This window comes from Neolamprologus brichardi, chromosome 12 (assembly GCF_056152115.1).
Source record: "Neolamprologus brichardi isolate AB-2024 chromosome 12, ASM5615211v1, whole genome shotgun sequence".
Taxonomy (NCBI): Eukaryota; Metazoa; Chordata; class Actinopteri; order Cichliformes; family Cichlidae; genus Neolamprologus; species Neolamprologus brichardi.
Window position 1 is genome coordinate 33425078 of NC_142115.1, and position 24793 is coordinate 33449870.

A 24793-nucleotide genomic window follows, 5' to 3' on the forward strand; every position below is an offset into this window, starting at 1 on the left:
TGTTGCCATCTTGGTGTTTTGAAACTGGGTGTGACGAGCAAAAACCAAACAACTGTGAAATCATAAGCGAAATTTACAAAATAATCTTGACGTTGACAAAGACCTGAAATGATTGACTGAGACCTTTAACTCACCAGCAAAGTTTTTACAGAGGTCAAGTATAAGGGCAGCTTTCCCAAAGGACTAGAACTCTTTATCGCCCTCTGGTGGCCAATATTAGACTTCAGGTTTAACGGCATACATCTTTTATACAGTCTGTGGGTTCGATTTGGAGATAATACCAAAAATACTTGTTACCACATGCGCGTCAAGACTTTTGCAACTATGACAAATTTCTTGCACATCACATCACTTTGCATTGTTTCACCGCTGTCAGTAAGTCTGTCTGACGCCACAGTTAAAGTGTAAAAGTGCCCTACGAATGACAGAGTGCCATTACTGTAACAGACTGGTAAGTCAGCCATGTTACCCATGTCTGAAAGGCCTACTGTTGGGTTAATTTAATATTGTGCCTTATGATTCATTCAGCCACCGTATAACACCGTGCAATGACTAAGACCGGCCTGAAAACAGAACCATTTTCTCAACACTCTAAAACGTGTGTTGTGTTGAGAAAACAGTTAAAAAAATAATGAAGAAATTTTGATTCCATAAGCTGATTCTTTCTCTCAACCTGTAACACTCGGCACTAACAGTTTACAAACAATGTCTAGCACCAAGAGCTTGTACCGATGTACAACTATTGCACATCTACCAGGGATTCCTGCAATGCCCTAAACCATCTGGTGCTTCGTTCATTTTTTAAGAACTTTATTTTGTCTGAATTTGTGTTTAAGATGATTTTAGTGCAGCCAGAGATTCTGAGATGTGATACTGGCTTAGCCTAATGATCAGTCATAGCGTCAGACGTTGTTTCCCAGTTGCACCCGATCCCATTCTCTGTAGGACGATGACTTTTTTAAAATCACCTTCGTCTAGATGCGCCAGCCCATCTCTGCAGAAGTGAAGGATTATCCTTTTACAAACAAAATCTATTTTAAACAGCTAAGAATGGAGCTACACTGTGGAGAGATTACAGAATGTAAAAGCTTATTCAGTGGAGGGAGGACCAAAGAATGGCGAATGCACCAATCGAAGGTGCAGACTCACAGATACCCTAGTTTAGTGCGTACATAAATTTCTGCTTAATGTTTGTGCACAAATTCTTTTTTCATTTTTCCAATTTTATTTCACAGACAACAATCCTGCATTTCAGTCATGGCCTTGCATTTTACCACCCTTTTTGCATTTTGGTATGAGAACTGCTGATTTTAAAGATAATGGTATACTCGGGAATACCAACCTGTTGATCCGTAGTCTGGATGCCCTTCATTTCCTTCACCTGGCAGATGCAGGTGAGAGACTATTTCTCACTAAATTGGCATCACTTTGGTGCAAGCATATTGCTCCTATAAATCTGTTCTAATTTACATTTCTCTTTACATTTTACCTCTGATCTCTCTCCAAGACCTCTGAGAATGATTCCATACAGCTGCTGATGCTGCACCTGACGACCGTTTCTATCACCATCTCCCTTGAGTTACCTTTTCTAGGTTCATGATTAGGAGGGCAGGAGGTGCATAGGTCAAAAAGATCACATTTAGAAGGAATAAAGACAGGAGAGGAGAATTGAAACTGAAAACCAGAAAAAAAAACTGTGTGGTGAACGACAGCACTGAAAAGTCCCAGCGCTCAAAAAGCTGAGGACCGGCTGATGTTAAAGTTCTCAGAAGACACCCAGCTCGTGCTTTTCAGGTCTGAGCCAGAGCAGCGTTTCAAGTTGAAGAAAGCAGTCGAAGTTTACCGGAGCTGAGCCGAGGCAAACCGAACTGTTTTAAGTCCGTGTGTGTTTGTGTCAGTTTCTGTCTGCGTAGCAGCGCGTGCTATTTGTTGCGCAGCAACTCCAGCTGATCCTGGTACTCAGTGAACAGTCTCTGGAATCGAAGGTTTTCACCGATGACGGGCAAGACCTCCCGCAGCAGCTCACGCTTACGTAGACCCTAAAAACACACAAGTCAAACAGTGAACATGTGAGTACGAAGCGACTCATCTTTTCCTCTTCGTGTGCAAAAAGAAGCAAAAATATGGGAGAAATCAGAGCTGTCATCTTGCAGAAGTGACATTGTTTACAGCGTGTGTGCAGTCGTTACAAAGTGTTCTTTAGTTCAGATCATTTCGGTTTATATCATCCAAGCATACTTACCAGTAACGTGTATCAGAGATTCTGGGAAATGAGTCAAAAACAAAGTAGCAATCTCAAAGACTAAAATAAAAAAAATACGAGCGGCTGCCAGTGTTACCCCTCAGCCTCCGAGCAGACACACCTATGGTATCAATTTCAAAATTCTACATTCGAAATCATTCACCAACTTGACAATGGGGTGGCGCAAGCTGCATAAACTGTCCAGGTGTAACACAGAGACACAGATAGACATCCTAAGTAGACAGCAAGACATAATATTAATGAGGCAGTCCATCAAAAAGGTTCAAAAGACACCAACAGCACAGACACAGTGAAGCAATACAGTCTAATGAGAGACAGCAGATACTGATCAGCTCCAGCTTCCACTGTCTGAACGTCTGCTGATCACCTCACTACCGTGTTTGTGCTGTAGGTCCCTTTTGTAGTATTTTCACTATTTTCAGTTTGACTCCACTAATACCAATCAAACCTCTGAAATTGTTTCTCACAATCAAAGATAAAATATTAGGCTGTCAGAAACAGATCCTGGTGCAGTTTATAAGTGCAAACTTTCAACTAATCTGAGATTAAGCCCACGTCCAATCTGCACCTCGGCTGACTTGTCTCAAACATCTAAATAAACCCTTTAAAGACAACTGAGCTGTTCTGTGCTTCACTTACTATTTGAAACAAATACTTTAGTAAAAGCTGTGTTTCATGTCACATTTTGTAGTGACTATACTAATAAAAGCTGTTAATATTCAGTGGACTTTGGATCATGTTAAAAAACAAAATCAAGAGGAGGAGACTGATTTTTGTTGTCGTACCAGTGTGGTGGGCTCCCAGGATGTAGCTGCTGATTTGTGGACGGGACCCAGGAGCTCCTTACAGAGTTCTCTGAGGCGATACTCTGAGCCTGGAAGGAAAAACAGAAAAATATATGAAATATAAGAGTTGTTTATATAAGGCTTGTGTACTACATATGACACTGTGCAAGCTAGCTTTTCTACAGTTGCCGCCTGTTCAATCAGACAATTGAGTCCAAATTTTCTGAAAGCACCTAGGCTGTTTTAGTTTCCACCATTTCTCATTTTCTATCAGAACACATCTGCAATACTCAAATCTGATGTTTTTCCCTTCAGCTGAAAGTTTGGTACCTTCATTGACGAGGAAACGGGCATAGATGAGCAGCCAGTAGCGATACTCCTGTGCTGACTGCAGAGTCAAAGCAGACGCCAGCTGATTCTCCAGGAAGGCCAGCGTCATGCTCTGCTGCAGGTGGTGAGGGGTGGAGGAGAGGCGGGAAGCCAGCCGACCGGCACTGCGGGGAGCACCGAGACTTTTTTATTGACTTTCTTTATTACGTTTTATATCACTGAAGATGAGAAGTGCAGATTAAAAATTAAAGACATACTTGAGGTTGCGTCCCTGCATGACAGCCAGAGGCCCAGAGGACACCGGTGTGTCGTGGCTAGGCAGGCAGCTCCTGAAGTCAGCACACTGAACCAGAGAGTCACTTTTATCTGCTATCAGAGTCCTGAGAGAGATGGTTTAATCACAGCTGTCAAATCCATTGCTTCCTTATTGATCTGCGAGTACATTGAGTACTTCTGCAGTGTTTCTCACCATGTCTCCAGAGAGGAGCTGAAGCAGTACGACTTCCCGTTGGACAGTCCAATGACTGGAACTCCCTGCTGAGTCAGCAGAGACTGGGACACTGTAGTGTCAGCACCTGAAGACACAAACAAAGTCGTTTTCATGGAGAAGAACACGGCTCGATTCACTTATTAATGATCACCTGAGTCATTATATACTGTAATCAAATCAAATCTGGCCTGGAGAGTGCAGTGAAGCAAGTTGGACATAACCACAAGTTCTCTCTGTTAGCCGGCGCTACAAACCCTAAAAACCACAGTGAGAGATAACAGGTAGGTCTGCCTCTGTCCCACAGCTTCATGGTGGTCATGGGGTAATACTTTCAGCTTTTGGTGAAACGCTACTGATTTTATATTCTCAGTGTAAAATGGCCTACGAATGAACTCATTTTTAATTACTTTTGTTCCACCAGCTGCAAGGCCAGCAGTGTAAAACAGAATTGGCAGCAGATTAGAATCAAGCATAATATTTGTTTTCCTCATAACCAACTGGGTGCATGCAAATTTCATCAGTAAGGCACAGCTCAACAGACTGCACATTTAAAATAAATATCAATGAAAGTATACATTTTAAACAAAACTCTGAATTAGGGCTTCCACGATTACGTCGACTATCAAAGTTGTCGACGACTGATTTATTAGTCGACGCGTCATTTGAAGCTTTGAAGATCACAAAAGACGCAGGAATAAGTAGTAGGATTTAAGAGTGTAATAACGGACTGAAACAGAAGATGGCAGCACTGCATGTACAAGGATGCCAGCTGCCGTTAAACCCCGAAGAAGAAGAAACTGTGTCCCAGAATTCATAGCGCAGCCCAGCTCAGTTTCCAACAATGGCGGCAGCTAGTTAGTTTTAATATTACTCTTATTATTCTTTCTGGGTCACAAAATAAACGTTTAACATATTTTCAGGCGAGAATGTAGCTGTGTAAACCTCAAATATCTGCTCAGTTTATCAAGACATCACATATTTTCAAAAGCGCTCCAACGTTTTCGGAGACGTCTGTTAGCCACTAACTCGATAGCTAGCCGGGGGCTAGGCTCACTAGAGCCGTGAGAACACCGGACTCCCGGCAAATCGTTTTCAAACCCACCGCCGTCTTTCGCTACTCAGGTTAAATATATATAAGTCACTTAGATAACTTCAAAATGTTATTGTTTGGCTTTTTTTAGTATTTTATTTGTTCCTGAGTAAATCGGTTTGGCTGAGATTAAAGTTATAGTTTTTACACAGCTGAATAAACCTCAAGAAGACAACTGATTATCAGAAGTGTGAGATGCTGGAGAATATACTCCGGTGTCCTGTTATATTTTAGATAGCAAGGAGTTTATTAAACTTCACCGAAACAATCTGCAAATTTCATTAAAATTTAATGAACTATCAACTTGTCTTTATTTTTAGTTAGCACATACCTTAAACACTTAAAGCTGTAAGCTAATGATAGTTATATAAGAGCAGATGCTGCTGGTGCAATAAGCTGTACTTTTATGTCCAATGGATGATGATCTGATTAGTCGACTAATCGCAAAAATGATCGGTGACTAGTCGACTATCAAAATAATGTTTGTGGCAGCCCTACTCTGAATATGATTTCTCTGGAGCAGGTTATGCATTAGCGTTAGTCAGTTTAGTGTTAGATAGGCAGCTTTAACTCTAAATATACCCATTAACACATTAGTCTCGCTACACAATGCACCTCACTACATCTCTCTGCTGTTTTATTGGTGAAGCTTGTTTTGATGTGAGCAGATATCAGCTGTAGCGATGACTCACCAGACAAAACAGTCAGCAGAGACTCGTTCTTGACCAGAACCTTCTGTTTCTGAACATCCCTGCAGAAACAAAAAATGAATTATTACAAAGAGCAAAGATTTTAGAATAAAGACAAATATTCTTTAAATACTACCAGCATAAATTAATGCACTTTCTAAATGTGTAGGCATCTCTGGAAAACTAGTTTTACCTCAGAGATCAAAGATAAAAAATGCAACAAAAGCTCCCAAGCAATTCAAATCAAACAGAGCAGCTGAACACTGACCACACGGACAAAGTCGCTCCAGCGGTCAGAACCATGACGTAGTGGGCAGAGCAGTGTAAGGCAGACGCAGGTGTGCCTAGCTGAATGGCAGGAAGGAGTCGCCGCCCACAGGAAGAGAAGACTGACAACATCCTGTCCTCACAGGCGACTGCAAGGATGTCACTGAGGGAGTGGAGGAGAATTAGGAAGACCAGATTTCGTGCTGTTAATTCATTTCTTTCACATTTTCTGTCTTCGGTAGACCTGCTGATGTTTTCATTTCAATAACCATGTGGCCTAAATTAAAATCAGTAGCACTGTGTGGGAACATCCTCCCCTTTTCAGTGATACCTCGAAGCCTTTCCCTCCTCCAACTGGGATTTTAGAGGATGACTGCACACATAAAAATATACTGCATGTAATTTAGACAATGAATCTGCATTACTTTACTTAAATGTCTATTTTATCTTTAGTCCCTGACCTTTTAAGTTCTGAAGCTACTAGTTTTTTTCCAAGTCACATCAAAAAGTGAAAGTAAATCAATTCAAGTATAAACAGAGATTCTATGTCTGTATGAAAACTCAGCAGCGCCTCCTACCTGCTGCCTGCAGCAACGACCACAGAGCTGGGCAGGAGCGTGTTCCAGTCACGTCCGTCTCTGGAGCATCGCAGCTGGCTGAGCTTCGAACCTGCAACCATGGACACCTCATTCTCCACCTCCAGGAACACTGAGGGCTCCATGCTCACCTGAATTGAATTTGAATTAAATCTTTATTTTGAACATGTTAAAAAAAGTACAACAACATAGAAATCAAAAGAGACAAAGGAAAACAAGCGACCATAAATACAAAAACAAAAAAACAACAACAACAACTTTCATGTTCAAAAACGAGCAGGAAGAAGCATGAGCTGCACAACAGACACTCTCGATAATGTATGGAGCATCGCCTTCATCAATTACAAACCCACCAAAGCTGATGTTTCAAGACAAGAGAGAAAACGACACTGCTCCAACAGAAAAGGCAGAATTTCTAACTGAAGAAACTGAAACGATAAGTGTCCAAGGAGGAAGCCAGAGAAGGCTTTCTAAAGTGCTGATGGCTGTTTATTAATAGATATAAACAAAACAAACAAACAGGCTTGAACTAAAATAATAATTTCTACCTCTGAGACGTGGGCTTAAGAAAAAAAAGCTACAAAATGAGTAGCCACACAGTGGAAAAACACTGAAAAGAAGAAAAAGACAAAAAAAAAGCAGGCAGAGAACAAGGACGACAAACTTAGCAAAGAAATAAAGAAAGACCCAAAGCCAAACCGTACAGCTTGTGAGAGATCAGACGGGGGATGCAAACAGATATAATTTGAGGTGAAAAACTGTCAATTAAGGTGGTTCTAAAAGTTCAATACATCTTCCAGCTGGATTAAACACACTAAACACTTAAAGTCCAAACCAAAGAGATGACAGACGGGGTGTTACCTGCAGACTGAAGGCCTTCTGTGTACTTGGTGTTGGTAGTTTGAGAACAGCGACAGGAGCTGGAGGAGCTACAACCCTGCTGGGCTCCCGTTCCACGGGAGGAGTTATCTGCTATGACGAGATAAGTAGAAAAGCACACTTGGTTAATCTATTTTAGCTGCACCCAAAGAGCTTAAAATAACAGATTTTCAGGCTTCAGATCCATCCACATGTCCCTCTACCTGAGTGAAAGGTTGGGCCATGGAAGCAGCCATCTTGTCTTTCCTGGGCCGGCCCTTCCTCCTCTTCTCCAACACCTCTCCTCCATCCAGCAGCAGCTCTGGTTTCCTCTTGCCAAATGTCAAGTTCTTGTTGATGGCAGCCATCTTATCCTCGCTGTCACTGCTGGTCTCTTCTTTGGTTTTTGCCTCCTTCTGGGCGGTGACGCCGTCTTTCGGCCTGCTGCTAGAACAGGACATCAGATATGTCTCTGTGTTCTGTTTTTGTGTTTGATGTTCTTCACTTGCACAGTTACTCACCTGTCTAACGGTGTGAGTCCAGCTGTGGACGAAATGGCGGCTGTCACGCCTGGTGTGGCCTTTGACCTCTCTGTAAACCTGGAGTCCAAAGCTTTCATTGGCTCGATCTTGGAGGCAGAGGTGAGCAGCAGACTGGACTTGACACTAGGAAGAAGATAATGAGAAAGACAAGTGAAGGCGGGAATGAGAAAACCAAGCGCCATGTAAGCGACTGAGAAGAGGAAGTGGGAGGTTTGGGAATTTAAAGTATAAAAAAGACAACACAGAGAGGGTAAAACGGAAAACAACAGCAAAAATTCCCTATCTGTGATCTCCATACCCATCATTGTTGTCCTCCATTGGCTTAGCAGTGTTGTTGGGAGGAGGTGAGGTAAGCATGGGGTCGTGTGTGGGCTTAAGGCCCATAGAAGAGGCCTGTCCTGGGCTGGAGTCGGAGCTGAGCTGGGGGGTGAGCTGGCTGGACATGGATGAGCCCGAGGGCAGGATGGGAACACTGTTGAACAAAGCCGGAGAGAAATCCCTGCAGAGAGAAAAGGGCCTGTGATCTTCTACTCTTCATCTGGTTAACATTATTATTACTTTTATACAACAACAACTAACTTTAACCATCACTTTTTCTACATTGCATTAGCTCTGTGGACCAGAATCATCTTCAGTTTGCACCACGTGGCTTCGATGTTGTTAAAACACGCAACAATAGCCCCCTGTTTCAACTGTTAATTCAATCTAGATCCAGTTCAGACTGAGAGGAGTCTTTGAGCTTGCGTGGATTCAAAACCAAAGATTTGACACTTCAAGCTCTTCTCTTATTGTGTTGCTGCAGCTTTGATGGCACAGAAGATACCTGTAATCGGTCCAGCCGCTATCTTTGGAGTCCAAACATGATCTACCAGCTATTTAGCTATAATTGTGAGATCAGCCATCTTGTTCACTGGAGTGCGTTTCACGCTTTCCTACCCCGTGTCCAGCTGAGCAATGCAGAGCGGTGTGATTCTTCTTCTGCCATCTGCTGTTCTCGTCTCCACCTGCTTCTTCAAAAGATTCTGCCAGATGAGAGAATAAAGCATCCAAGAAATTTAGGCTGCACAGATATAAAAAGGTTGTTTTGACAGCTTTGGAAAATTAAAAGTTTAAAACATTAATATATCTAAAATACACAAGTATTAGTATATTTTAAACTGAGTTGGACTTTGATTTCTAATGTCTATTGTCTCTACTCTAACAGTTTTCCAAAAACCCAACGGAAAATATAATTATCAGGTATCTGATATGCTTCCTGGAAGCACCTCCCAGAACTATGTAAGCATTTTTCCCTTAATTTCATTTATTATAGATGGCTGCTCCATCTACCTTCCTGATGTCCTCCAGAGACTCCCCGTTCATCACACTGTTAAGTTTGGGTGTTGAGGATTCAGGTGCAGCAGCACCTGGTCCTGAGTTGGCCTGGGCAGAGTTCTGCCGCTCCTGTTGGTATTTGAGCATCTCGGGGTTCTCGATGATGGTGGTGGAGAGCTGAGCCTCGGTGCTGGTTATAGCCAGACTCTTACCGTAGATGTTCTGATGGATACTGTTCTATTTGTCACAAGAAGGAAAAGAAAAGTTTTCTAGGAGGGAAGAAACCTTATTTAAGCAAGAACCACCAACAAAATTAAAAAGTCTGTTAAACTGCTTAGCAATAAAAACCTGGAATATAAAGATGTCGACCAATAATTATACATAAAGCAGAGTTTGGGCCTCATGTGGTTCATTTTTCATTCACTGATTACTTTTCTCTACTTCTAAGAATGAAAAACAAGATGAGAAGGGACAACTTTGTTATGTGGTTTAAATAAAACGTTGTACCTGCTAGCTGGTTTAGTTTATTATTAGCTAAATAAATAAAAGATGAGGGGAAGACTTTGACTTTAAATATATCTGCAGTACAAATTTTCAGCTCTACATTTTCATTGCTGCACTCTACTAGAGTAGATCTGTATGAGGCACAGTTCAAATAATCTTTATTTATCTTACTGGGCTCCTAAATTACCCCCCACAAGTAAAGAAAGACAGTACAGAAGGCAAGCTGCTCAGATGGTCAACACTCCTGGACACTTACTCAGGCTCCAAAATAATGTTCAAATTGGACCTAGTTTTTTCCAGCTCCATATATTTATTGTTATAGTCTACTGGAATAGCTTTGCATAGTCTGCACTTAAAATAATCCTTACAAATCTTATACAGGGCCTTGGTCTCTAACCCTCAGTTCATCTTCTGTTTGAAACAAGCCGTCTTAGCTCCTTATTCTCTAAACCTACTCTCTCCTGATTGGCTGCAACTCACAAACAAAGTTTAAACAGTAAGTGGGGCAGATTTGGGATATCCCCCATATGTCATAAAACACAGCCGAGAGCAGAAAACACCAACTGAAACCAAGCATTCAAAGCTTGAGACTTGACCTACATGATATCCTTGTACACAAGCTGACCTCATTATTTGAAACTCTAGCTATGTTTAACATGAGCATCTACCATTGTAGTAGAATATATATGACACAGGTTTAAAGTGTACACAGGACTAGTTGTAAACATACAGTCACAATTTCAGTGATGCCTTGATGCTTCTTACCTTCTCCTCTTCATTCAGCGGGTCTCCCAGTTCATCCAGGGAGAAGTCCAAATAGGCGACTGTGCCATCCATCGAACAAACCAACATCCCCAGACCCGTCAATGTCCTGATTCACACATACATATCAAACTCAGACATTTATCACCACCAGTAATGTTTAATAAGCCTACACAAAACACCTGTATGCAAACAGAGAAGGGTGCAGGTAAAAAAGCATCCACACGCTGAGAAATTAAAAATGATATCTGAAGTCAGATATCTGATGTCAGGGCGGTGGACTTAGAATAAGAGAGACTACAGAATGTGACAGCCCACAACGTCTTCACTCACCAGGAAATGTCCATAATGGATTTATCAAAAAGATCATGGATGACCACAAGAGGGCGCTTCAGTGAGGTGAGCTGGAGGAGAGAGCGAGAGAGACTTTATTTTTTATATCCTCCCAAACAGCTACTAAAACTGGGTTTGACGATTCCTGGTGAGAAACCACTGAACTGAAAAACTGCCCTCACTTGGGTGTTAATGTACATGTCATCACATCAATAAGCCATGAAAACTGCAGCTTGATTAAGGAATGAGAGTACTAACTTTTATGTTTTACTATCATTATTTTAAACTTTAAAACTGTGGGGTTTACTGACCCAGACGGAGAGCGATCGGTCTTTGCTGCCGACGGCGCAGCAGCAGTACGGACAGCTGGGCTTCGGAGAGCTGCCGTTCTTCTGCTTCTTCTTGAAAATCTTTGGGTTGAATTTCTGCAGGAACAGAAACCAGACGCATCAATAAGTAGCTTTTCTTTTGTTTAAATATAGATTTACTGGCTGAACATGTTGCTAGCACATCCTCACCACCACGGTGACAGCTTTACGGTGGCCCACAAAGTCCATATTAGTCTTCCAGCCATCTCTCTCCACAATCTGAGCGGTGGGGCCGGAGTTGTTCATTGCATGAGCCGACACAAGATACTGACCGTCTGGAGACCAGGACAGACGCAGGACGTGGGTCGTCCCACCGCACTGAGAGTGAGACAGAAAGAGAAAAATCCCTTAAACTGTGATGACAAAATAAAATCAAAACCTAAATCAATTAGTGGAAACACACAATGTATCCAATGGGTTCCAATCAAAGCGAGAGTGAGTGTTTCTGTACCTCACTGAAAGGTTTGGTGATGTTCGCCTCCATCTGCCAGTCCACTGTCCGCCACACTTTCAGGCTGTGGTCGTCAGCCTGGGACGCAATGTATTTCCCCACTGGATCCCATGTGAGGCCTTTCACCAAGCCAGTGTGTCCTCGCAGAGTAGTGACCATCTCTGAATAGATCATTAAGACAGTTGCAGAGTGTGCAGAAAGTGTTTTTTCCCTCTCAGTTAAAAACAAAAGACTTTTGTAAAGATGGGCATTTTCTATTTTCCGGAGGCTGAGCTGTGGTTAAACTTTACCTGGAAATTTGCGAGCGTTCCAGATCACAATGGTGTTATCCACACTGCAGGAGGCCAGCCACATGTCATGAGGAGACCACGCCACGTCCATCACATCTGCAAACACAGCACAATGATAACAAATGATGACAATGGTGTGACACTTTTCTTTTTTTGACATTAATATGTCAAAGGGGATTTAAAGAAAGAAATTTACCAAGTAATATACTGAATGTTGAAGGGGGAAAACATCTGGCTATTATCTGAAATATTTTACCACTTTATTTTTGTTTTTATTATTTATTCATCGTCTTGTTTCAGGAAATTCTTTTGTTTTTAAACATTTAAACACACAGCTGTTAGACCTCGAGAACACACACAATGAACAGAGGCTCTTTTACTAGCCAGGTTGGTGGATGTGTGCAGATGTTCAATATCTGTGAACATCTGCAACTTCTCTGTGCATTTTCTGAGTCTATTACCTCCAGTGTGGTTCCTCAGGATCGTGACACACCTCCACTGCTCCACATTGGCCAACTTGCTGCTTGACCCAAACACTGTGCTGGGACCGATGAACCTACAGGGAAAAGAAACACACAGACAGACATGATTAAAAAGCAGCAAATGTGAATGCTGACATAATTATCAACAATGGAGATTCACCAGAAAACATCAGTGAGAGGAAGTTAGCTTGAACTAGCAGGAAAAGGATAGCATGCATCCAGTCAGTTCATACACAGAGAAAGAACTGGGACATACTTTAAAGTAGCAAAGAAGAATAAATATAGACTTTGTTACAAAAATACTTGTGTAATAATCATCTTTTATGGCTTTTGGCAACAAGAGCACTTTGTGTAAGTAACATATACCAGCAACTGAATGAGGTATCAACCTACTGCAAGTTCTGGTTATTCTGGTTGTCCAGCTTGGAAGCAAATTTCCAGAGAAGAGCTACCAGCTGCAGTATAGGATGTCGAAGTCTGTTCAAACCCCCCCTCTGGCAGTCTTAGTTACACTCTGGTGTTATTTTTATTCATGCAGCAAAATAAATAAATAAAAGCTAAAATTAGGTCCAAAATATATTTAGATATATTTATGTGACCGTTCTGACCTCAGTGGCCCACCCAAGTAAAGTATATGTGTAGGAAACAGTGTGTCAAGATCCAAAAGCGACCAGTGGCATGCCTCTCCTGGAGCTGTGGAATACACCGATTATAGCTGTATACCATCCATCAGCAGCAGCACATCATCCAACAGTAGCTGACAGCTGTAGAATCTGCATATGGCCCATCTCCAGCAGTAGCATACCACTGGCAATCTTTGGATCATGATGCTGCAGAATTATTAAGGTTACAAAAATAGTAGATTTTTGTTTTTTGGCTTAATTAAACAGCCCTAGTTTATAACAGTGAGTCATATGATTGACCATTTAACAGCATGCTGGTGTTACTAGAACAAAAAAAATAGAATAGGATGAATAAATAATATTGATGCAAGTTTATTAAAGTGTAGATCGTTGTAATCGAATGCACTGTGGAAAGCCATAAAATTGCCGCCTATCACACACACACACAGTCTAGTGTGCGTTCACGCTGACACAAAAAGTTTCCCATTCTGCTTTCAGCTCAGTCACCATGGAAACGTCCTTGTTTGGCCGTCTTTCCAGACGTTTCTCGACAGATAGTGAATGCTGTTTATCATATTGAGCGGGTGACTGTGTGTATACATACGCGGCTCTCTTCCACACCATGACCAGCTTGTCGTCTCCTCCGGAGGCCAGACACAGCCCGTTGTTGGACCAGCGCACACAGTTCACACAGGCTGCAGAGACACACACACAAACACTTCTGCTCACTGAGGCTATAAATACAGTTTGTATGGATTTGTGCTGAGGAGGCTGTTAGGGCGGACAATAACAGCACCTGCAGATCAAGATGCTCTCATTATTAAATATGGCTGCTTGTTATTAGGTCACTGAACACAGCAGCAGTTTATGTCAGTGGCAGTTCATGGAAGGCGAAGTGATTTTAATTTCCTGCCGCTGTTATCTCCATCCATCCAAGGTCAACGTTCCCGAACGTTTTAGTCAGATGGGTTTATAGTTACAGATTTCCTTTCTTCCTTTTTTTATAGTGTAAAAGGTCTAATCATTTTTTTTAAATAGTTACTTTTCCTTAGTTCTTTTTTATTCAAATCACATTCTGAATACATCTTGAACTCTTTCAGACTTATCTTATAGTATTTAACTAACATTTTTACTCACTGACCCCCTTGTTGTGTTATATTCAGCTTTATACATCGGATTTGTTTTTGCTATAATCAACCTTTGATTTCAGCATGTTTTCAGTGATTTTCTACAGCAGTTTCTGTGTTATATTATTACAATTGTGTAAATTGTGTAACTGCATCTCAATGTATTTATTACTATTTAACAAGAAAAAAACAAACTGAAAGTAACCCTTTTTTTTTTACATTTTTACTTAATGAGCATTTTTAGTTTTTACTCTATTTCATCAATTTAAATGACCTCTTTTTAGAGATAGTTTCTCAAGGTTTTCTTGTCACTTAGCTATTTTTTGCCATATATAAAGCATTTAGACTATTCTACTTCAACTACTTTATACTTTAAATTGATGGTGTTTTTTTGTTGTTGTAGCTTTTCTATTACGATGTTTAGGCTTATTACACATTGGTGGAAAACCTTGTTTGGGGATTCTAGCAAAAGAGAAAATGTAACAGAGTTTTTTGGAAGCAGAACTTTTTTTCTATGACTTGTTCTGCAGCTGTCAAGGAAATGATAACAGCTGTGCATGTTGGTATTGCAGTACAGTCTACATGCATCAGATGTTTATTTGTGCAGCTTTCAATAACTGTTAAAAAAGTAATTCATTTAAAAAAATTACATATACACACACAGTGTGGAGTTATCTTTAGAGACCATAAGTAACCCTTAAGTTTAATTAAGGGGAAAAAAAATGACCTAGAGAACAAATACACTCATTAACCAACCATATATACAGACTTTGATTACCTAAGTGATTGTCCATCTGGCAAAGCATTTTGGGAATATTCTCGTTCTTCTCATCCTCCTCTCTGAGGACCGGCGCCATGTTCCAGATCATCACCTTCCCCGAATCCTCCCCTGGAAACAATCCAAGTATTTTAAACATGAAACACCTTCACAAGGAGCAACAGGGAGAATTATTTTAAGCTGGAAAGTAAACCTGAACCCAGCTGTAACTTTCCATCAGCTAGAATACTAAGCTGTTGTTTAAAAATGATCCTAAAGGGAGAAACTTTCATTTTAGCAGTTGTTGGTTTTACCTTGGCCACCAGTTGCAAATTTTGTTCCATCAGGGTGGATGTCAACTGAAAATATGGGTTTACCTGAGAAACACAAAAATCAACATTTAATATCAGTCATCTCAATTTTAATAGATCTAAAGAACACAAAAACTGCACACTGATATTGTACACAGGTAATAGAGGTGGGAATCACCATACAACTCACAATACGATATTATCACAATACTTAACGCACGATACGATATTATTGCAATTTTTTTTTAAATATTTTGCGATATTCAAATTCTGTACATAAAGGTAAACTTTATCAATATTCATTTTATCTAATATCAAAGTCTCACACTCAGTCTTTCTCTCATTTCAGTCAGTTTCATTGTTGACAAACTGAACGGTTTGTATTACAGTCTAGTCCAACTTGTATGTCAAGTAAATGTATGTCAAGCACCATAGATAACGTATTGGAATGTGTCACTATTGAAATCCATGTTGAAAAAGCTAACAATATAATTATAAGTTGCATCTATAGGACACCAGGTTCATGCCTTGAGACATTCAATGAAAAACTTGCTGCTATGTTTAGCAACCTAAATGATAAAAAAGTGCAAATAATTTGTGGTGATTTTAATATAGATTTGCTAAACCCAAATGGACATCAGAAAACAACAGCTTTCATAAATACAATGTATAGTAACTCCCTTTTCCCTGTAATTATAAAACCAAGTAGAATAACAATTGATACAGCTACATTGATAGATAATATATTCACAAATAAAATTGACCATGAAATAGTAGGTGGACTTCTTATAACTGATATAAGCGATCATCTTCCTGTTTTTGCAATTTTTCAAAATTATTTTGGGATTAAAACTAAACAAAAGAATCAAATATTTGATATGATACGACTTAGAACAACAAGAGCCATTGCTGCCCTCCAGGTGGACTTAAAGGAACACAATTGGAATGAGGTTTTTGCAAATGAAGATTCAAATAGTGCATATGATGCATTCTTATCAACTGTAATTTCACTATATGAAAAACATTGTCCTTTAATGAAAATCACTAGAAAGCATCACAGATCAAATAAGCCATGGATCACAAAGGGGATAGAAGATGCATGTAAAAAGAAAAATAATCTATATAAGAGATTCATAAAACAGAGGACAAAAGATGCTGAAATAAAGTACAAGTTATATAAAAATAGATTAGTAAATATTATAAGAACAAGTAAGAAAGAATATTACCACAAATTATTGGAGCAAAGTAGAAGTAACACACAAGAAACATGGAGGATATTAAATAGTATAATCAAAAAGGGCTCAAAAAATAAGAATTATCCAGATTATTTTAAAAAAGATAAAGATATTGTGCTTGATAAAACTAAAGACATTGCAAATGAATTTAATGATTTCTTTGTAAATGTTGGCTTTAATTTAGCAAAAGAAATTCCAGAGTCAAGAAATAATAACGACCTAAATAAACATATTACTCAGAATGTGCCCTCCATGTTTATTGGTGCTGTAACTCATAGAGAAATAATTAACATTGTGAAGACATTTAAAAATAAAAAGTCCACTGACTGTTTTGGTATTGACATGATATTAGTTAAAAGTATTATAGAATATATAGTGCAACCTTTCGCATACATTTGTAATCTGTCCTTTCAAACTGGTGTATTTCCCTCACAAATGAAAATAGCAAAAGTTATTCCAATCCATAAAAACGGAGAGAGAAGTCAGTTTACCAATTATAGGCCAATATCACTGCTCCCACAGTTCTCAAAAATTTTAGAAAAGTTATTTGTTAATAGACTTGATAAATATATTGAGAAGCATAATCTCCTAAGTGATAACCAATATGGCTTTAGAGTGAAAAGGTCCACTTCGATGGCAGTGATGGAACTTGTAGAAGGGATATCTAATGCTATAGATAATAAGGAATATACTGTTGATGTTTTTATAGACTTAAAAAAGGCGTTTGCTACGATTGATCATTCTATATTAATGAATAAACTAGAGAGATATGGCATAAGAGGGTTAGCATACAAGTGGATGAAAAGTTACCTGGATGACAGATATCAATATGTCGAATTCAATAATGTAAAATCTAAGCAGTTGAAGGTAACTTGTGGTGTTCCTCAGGGCTTTGTGCTGGGCCCTAAATTATTTATATTATACATAAATGACATATGTAGCATTTCCAAACTGTTAAAATGTGTATTGTTTGCTGATGATACCACTCTGTATTGCTCAGGTAAAAACCTAGAACAGCTTCTGACTACAGCGGAAAAGGAGTTAAATATATTAAAAAACTGGTTTGATGTAAATAAGTTATCATTAAATATAAAGAAAACAAAATTGATTATTTTTGGCACTAGACAAATGAAAAATGTATCTAAAATCAGGGTTAATGGAATTGAAATTGAAAGAGTGTACGAAAATAAATTTCTTGGAGTGATAATTGATGATAAGCTGAGTTGGAAGTCTCATATAAACCATGTGAAAACAAAAATGTCAAAAACCATTGCTATTCTCTATAAAACAAAGCATGTCCTGAACAAAAAATCATTATACACACTCTATTGTACTCTGTTGCTTCCATATATGACTTACTGTCTGGAGATATGGGGTAATGCATATAAAACGAACACTCTTCCTATTTTCAAGTTGCAAAAAAGAGCTATAAGAATTATAAACCAATCAAACTATATAGAACCAACTAACATTTTGTTTATTAATCTGAATACCCTGAAATTTTATGATTTAGTTGAATATAAAATGGCACAGATAATGTATAAAGCACAAAATAACTTGCTTTGCCCCAGTACTCAGAAGCTGTTCAAAGTCAGAGAGAGTCAATATGACTTAAGGGGAACAGATTTCTTTAAAAAAAACAAGATAAGGACAAATATAAAGCAGAGATGTGTTTCTGTTAGAGGAGTTAACCTGTGGAATAGTTATGACAGTGATTTAAAAAGGTGTAGTTCATTTTCCTTGTTTAAAAATATGTTTAAAAATAGAGTATTAGAAAAAAATATATATCAAGAATGAAAAGAGCAAAGAAAAACAAAAACAAAAAACAAAAAAACCTCTTGATTCTTTTGCTTTGATGTAGTTACTTACTAAGGTGGAAAGTTTTTTGTTTTTTTTCTTGTTTGTTTGTTTGTTTTGTTTTTGCTTTGTTTTATTATTTGCTTCAAGCCCTGTGTACAGGAGCTGCATGCTAAAAGATCTTTTGTTAAAAGAGTTGGCGTAATAAGCAAATGCTTCAGCCAATACCTTTTGATTAGCCTTGTCTCATGCTTTCTTGCTTTGTGGTAGATCTTTGTTCTGTCTTCACTGAGATATTTGAATGCTAATCAATAGAAAAAAGATAAGAAAAAAAAAACTTAACTGAACGCAACCATCTGGTACAATTATAGCTATTCTGAACTATGAAATTTATGAAAACTATGCAGCCCCTTCAGCAACTGAAGAATTTGAAAGTAAATTAAAACAAAATATAATTTTACATTAAATAAAAACGTTTTAAACTTAATTAAAATAAAACATGTCTTAAATTAAAATAAGTAAACTGTCATGTTTATTGCTGCCAAAAAACAAGTTAAACACATTTGGACAGTGAAGGAATGTCAGGATTCTCTGAAGTCAGAGCATGTTCCATTCCACAAAAACTTTTTTGTAACAAAATATCGATTTCTGCTGTCCCTGTATCGATACATTATTAGCAAACAAAATATCACGATACTACACGGTATCGATTTTTTTCCCCCACCCCTAACAGGTAACCTAGAGATACTGAGGAAACTAGAGGAAATAAAGGAGTAACTAAAAGGAAAGACACCAAAGTGCATCTGGAAAGTTTACAAAACCTTTTAAGTTTTCCACATTTTGTTGATTCAAACTCATAATTTTTACACCAATCCATACAGCACACACATGTCCCACAGTCACAAGCCAAAACAGGTTTTCTAGTGTGTTAAATGACAGCACTGACATTTTCCATTGACAAGCGTATTCGGAGTGTTTGCTCAGTACAGTGTTTGCTCATGTACTGAGCAAACACTCCTAATACGTTACAGTACATGGCTAAAGCACATCTGATAACAACGACTTCCTGGAAATACTTTCTTGGCGATATGCTTTGGGTTGACATCTGAAGCTTAACACTGCTACACTCTCTCCTAAATTGTCTCACTAATATGCCCACAGCATGATGCTGCACCACACCATGTTGTAGCGATGGCACTAATGAGATGACTTCTGATTACCTTTAAAAACGAATGGTGTCTATGGTTACTGGTTAATTGACACTTCACCACAGAGGCCTGATTAGTAGAGAGCTGCACCAAATTTACATCCTGCAAGCTCTACAAAGGAAATCTAGATCCTAATTGATTGTGACAGCTGGGCTCTTAAATATCTGGTCTGACAAAGGCCTTTCATCCTCAGTTACTCAGTTTGGTTGGGTAGGCAGCTCTAAGAAGACGGATGATCTGATATCGTCGTGTTGGTGTTGTCCCCAGATCATCATGAAAATGTTGTTCCAGGTTCAACATTGCAAGTGACCAATCACATTATTGTGACGTTATTCTTTTGCGCACCAACCCATCTGTGCATTTATGAAATTCCAATGTTGCAAGGACAATATCAATTCTGCTTAGCGTTTATTAAAGGGTTAGGGTTAGGGTCAGGGTTAGGGTCCGTTGATCGGCGGACAAAGGCGGTTTCTCGCAGCTTAAGTACAGTTTTTTGTTTTACGCCGGTTTTTCCCGAAGTCGCAAAAGTATGACATCACAACATTCTGATTGGTCACTTGCAATGTTGATCCTGGAACAACCTTTAGTATGATGATCTGGGAACAACACCAACACGAGGATATCAGATCGTGCCTAAGAAGACTGCTGATCACGGCAAACTTCTTATATTTTAAGTTATGGAGGGTAGGGCTGGGCCATATCATACCGTTCACGGTAATACCGGTATAATGTTCGGCAACGATAAGAAAATGAAATATCGCAATAGAATATGGGTAAAACGTGCATGCACAGTGCCTTTGTTTTCATATGCAGATGGCGGAAAAAGCATGGCGGCGACGGAGAATGAGAAGGGCGAAGGCGGATTGTTGAATGAAAAAGATGAACCAGAATTGGTTTGTAAAAATGCTGCAACTTCAGTGGTGTGGAACTGGTTTAGCTTTTGTCCGTCAGATACAAAACAAAGCACTATTTTTAGTAGAGCATGCTAGCAGGCCGTCGTTATTACCGTGTTTTTTGGAAAAATCGACAGTGCCCCTTATAATACCGTATGCCTTATGTATGAATTCTGGTTGTGTTTACTGACCTCGAAATGATTGTATGTGGTACACGGCGCTCGAAAATCTGTCAAATGTTTTAGTACGACTTTGCTAAGCTACGAAGCCGCACCACTTGATGGATTGTCGGAGCATTACAGCTATCGTAAGCAGGAACCTCGTGGAGTGATACATACTGTGCTTCAACATAATATTACCGTAGTGTGTGTGTATAACCTCTTTTTAAGTTTTGTGGATATTCTACATGGTTATGCTCAGGATATGTCGGCCAATTTCCACTGGAAATGCCTTTTGGTTAAACTGTCAGCAAGGAATTTGCATTTGCAGTTACATTTTTATATAACTTTAATGCACATAAAAAACAGCTGCTTGTTTAAGTGAAAATACATTGATGTTTTGGGTTTTTTTTTGCACTAATAAAGTTGTAAAGTGTTTTTTCTAGTGTCAATTATATCGTCAGTTATATCATTATCGCAAATTTTCAAATGTATATCGTGATAAATATTTTTGGTCATATCGCCCCGCTCTAATGGAGGCTACAGTTCCCATAAGTATGTTCAACAGTGCTCACGTTCAAAATTAAGGTGGCAGCCTATCAGAATCTTTCCTGTCTTAACAAATGATCTTCATTCTTCTATAAATTAGATAAATAAATCTTATTTTGCTTTGTTGCTGCAAAGTATTGTGCACAGATCCGCCTGAAATGCAAAAAAGCATGTAAATGAAAACTTTCCAAGCACACTGCATGTTGGACACATTTCAACATAACACAGGAACATGGCATTGACCTCAGCTGTTTTTTTTAACCAGGCTTTGTTTAGTCTGCCTTATGAAAAGTTACTCAACTGTTCTGTGATTTTCCACAGATATGTTAGAACATGCCCACACCCGAGACTGTATTTCAGTGTCTTGTCATGTTTACAATCGACATGCACTCGAGGATTTTCCTGAAAGGAAACCTTTCTGGTAAATCCTCCAAAATCTCTTTGGTAGTATAACCTAATTCCCTAACTCTTCCTTTAAGCCATGGAGATACATTACACAGTATTTCAAAAACATCATCATTAGCTGGTTTCTATGTAATTTATACTTTTTTATTGTTTTATTTTAAGCTAAAAAAAATAATATGACTTGCTGTGAAGTTATGCACACACTGTTTCTCAGTTGAATGAAATGAGCAGTTAAATACAAGAGACAAATATGGCAGTATCTTCCTATATTTCAAAGTGAAATCCAAATGACATTAAAGTAAGCAGCAGGGTCATTGCTGTTCCTCGAAGTTCGAGTCAATAGAGGCTCTTCGGGATTATTTTTCTCTTTAGAGAATTATCTCGTTAATTCAGATATGATCAAGCCAATGTATTGAGCTTCTTCAAAGAACTAATAGTGAGGCTTCAGAACAGAACCAGTGTGTGGCATATCCATCCTTCTGTGTACAGTCTATACAATACACCCTTACTTAACAGTCGGTGCCTTTTTTGGCTAAGAAACCACAATTTGAAATAAGGTTACAATTGCTAAAATATATTTGAAAAAAGCTACAACTGTACAATAAAAAACTGTGACTTATTACAAACTTCTCATTACTTCAAGTGATATTTATAAAAGATACAGTACTGTGTACTACGTGACTAAAGCTGAGGTTCATACCTAACCGTGCACTCCGTATACACCCCTGAGTACATGCTTAATTTTAGCAACAGTGCAAAAATGTATGTCTAAAAATTACAAAGAAACTCCCGTTGAGTGCTGAATTAAAAAAACAAACAAAAAAACAAAGCATTATTTCCTCAGTTTTCTTTGTAAATATATCAGCAGCTGGAATCCATCAGCTAATATAATTATACATTTAATACATTTGGTTTCATGCTATATTGATGCTGTTGTGCAATTTTGTTGGAGTCTTCAAAATGTCAATTATTTCAGGGGCAAAATGTGCTCTACTAACAACAGTCGTTAGCTGCACCCTAAATTCAGGCCATTTCCCTGGCGGTTAACTTTCCAAACTGACAGCTTAAAAATTATCCCAGCAGACACTTGTTTATTTTTTTAAGCTTTCTGTGAAGCCGTCACACAAATAAAATGTTAAAATATCCCACGGGATGTGAGTAAATCTGACCCCAAAAAGTCACTCCTAGGCAGTAACTTCGACACGGGTCATCTGCCAGGTAAGTTAGCTAACGTCAGGACACCAGAACTAGCCGGGGGGGCTAACTAGCTAGCTAGCTAGCTAAGGTTAGCAAACAAATATACTTTGAGCACAGAGACACTGACAACGGCACAAACACCAAATGCAAGTGCCCAAATGTTGACTTAGGTTTAGCATGTGAGTGACTTTCAAGTGACTAATAAGTCAAACAAGTGTGCACCAGCACCATAACCATCATCATCATCATGCGTCCTTATCAAGTCGCCCCCCTCCGACAACAAAAGCCGAACTTGATCCAACAGATTCCTGCACAAGCTTACCGTTGTGGCTCACCCAGCTCGGCTTCAGCAGCTTCATTTTCACCCCGGGTATTTTATTTTAAATCCCTTCGAAACAAAAATCCATCCAGCGCTCACTTTCGGTTCATGGGGAAACTAACGAAAAGCTCCCTCCTATTGTCTCAAACTCCGTCCGACACTTTGTTGATTGCGCGATTCAACTCCCATCTCGCAGCATCCCCGAGTCCCCGAGTCGACCAACGGACAGCAACAGACAGGCGGCCCCGGATGACAAACGGGCGAACACCAGGCAGCTCAGGAAGTGTTTCCGTAAGTTTTGACCGCGGACAGGAAGAGGGTGCAGGCAACATATCATAATACACCCACGTGGAGAGTTAAAATAGAAGACAACTACCAAAAGATAATTATTTGTGATGTTTTAGTTATTATTTTTTTCGAGTGCAAATACTCAAATGTTAAACCCGAAAATCAACTCAAATTCACACCGTTTGTGTCGATTGGATCTGACGCGGCTTTTATTTTGAAAGGCTAAATGGCAGATTAGTGCGCAAACTCGGAGTTTCTTTTCGACAATTTAGCACAATTTAAAATGTCCTTTAAATATTCTTAAAAATAAAACATTAAACATACACTAAGAACAGTTAAAATATGTTTTTATATTGAAGCTGAAAAGTTTCTGGCCAACTTCTAATTTGTTTTTTGCTTCACCCCTTAGAGCTGGAAAAATAAAATAAAATTCAGATATTGTTTTGGATAAATATTATGCTTGTGTGGTGGCAATCTAATCCTGTTTACAGTGTGTTTATACAAAACTTTGTCCTTTATTTCAAGTCACTGAAATTTGCAGAAAAATTAAGCAGAAAGGTAAAACAAACAAACAAAAAACTGCACACATCCTTATCACAGTCTTTGCTTTTGCGAAAATGTGTCTGTTGTATAGCCATGTATAACTTTTCTTTGTGTCTGCAACAGATAATTCTGCAGTGGCTTTTCCACAATTAAAAGAGGAACTTTTCTCTTCTTAAATGTAATATAATTGGCCACTTTATTAGGTTCAACCTGACTCTACAAGTTGGACTTCCTGTTACTTTCAGAAGTACCTTAATTCTTTGTGGCATAGACTCAACAAGGTACTAGAAAAATCAGTGTTATCTTGCTGGAAGCAGTCATGAAAAATATCTACACATAGTAAAATGATGCATATGGTCAACAATACACAGGTAGACTGAGTAGGCCAAGTAGACTCAGTTAGGAGGGTCCCAAATTTTGCACAAAAGTAACCACTCACATCATTATACCAGCAGCAGCTTAAATCGTTGATACAAGTATGTATGCATAGAGGATGGAGCCATGCATATATGTTATTTATGCCAAATGCTGAATCTGTAATCTGAATATTGAAGCAGAAATAAATACTCAGCCTCAGTTTATGGTTTTTACCTGACAGGAGTGACACATGGTCATCTGTACATTCAGAGATCCTCTTCTGCTTACCTTGGTCATAACAAGTGGTTATTTGAGTTACTAGTCTCAACCATTGTATTAAGGCTGATGATAGAAGGTGATTTGAACAACAATCCCAGGTGTATGTGGCTCAAATTCACCAGATACACAACAGGCATGGGGCTGATTACCAACAATGATGAGAGAGAGGCAATTGACAAATAACATAGTAGTGGATTTCTGAAGATCCAAGAGAACAGATCCACCCCCCAAATATAAATCAGTGGTCAGGATGTGGAGATTAAATTTGTCTCTGTCCACCTCTCGCTCAACAATGTGTATACTTCCTGAGGAAGGTTGGGCTACCTCAGAACC

General features: G+C 39.0%; 1 protein-coding gene across 5 annotated transcripts; it reads right to left on the reverse strand.

Moving 5' to 3' along the window:
* Window positions 1–1344: 1344 nt before the first annotated feature.
* On the reverse strand, window positions 1345–23248 carry hira (histone cell cycle regulator a). Of its 5 annotated transcripts, none has more exons than XM_087849429.1 (25): window positions 23010–23248; window positions 15236–15298; window positions 14943–15053; window positions 13642–13732; window positions 12394–12488; window positions 11933–12028; window positions 11643–11803; window positions 11342–11509; window positions 11135–11248; window positions 10824–10894; window positions 10494–10599; window positions 9240–9461; window positions 8847–8932; window positions 8209–8409; window positions 7890–8033; window positions 7593–7815; window positions 7372–7482; window positions 6493–6641; window positions 5916–6077; window positions 5651–5709; window positions 3848–3953; window positions 3636–3758; window positions 3379–3542; window positions 3049–3137; window positions 1345–2039 (listed from the first exon to the last, which is right to left on the reverse strand). In XM_087849429.1, exons 3-25 carry the CDS (start codon window positions 15031–15033, stop codon window positions 1923–1925), a joined length of 2949 nt encoding a protein of 982 aa, XP_087705555.1. In that variant the 5' UTR covers window positions 15034–15053; window positions 15236–15298; window positions 23010–23248; the 3' UTR covers window positions 1345–1922. The 5 variants fall into 5 exon arrangements, with proteins under 5 accessions (XP_087705555.1, XP_087705554.1, XP_087705553.1 ...); XM_087849428.1 differs by having other exon boundaries at window positions 7372–7479; window positions 7593–7812; window positions 22997–23248; XM_087849427.1 differs by having other exon boundaries at window positions 7593–7812; window positions 22997–23248.
* Between the last annotated feature and the right edge of the window lie 1545 nt (window positions 23249–24793).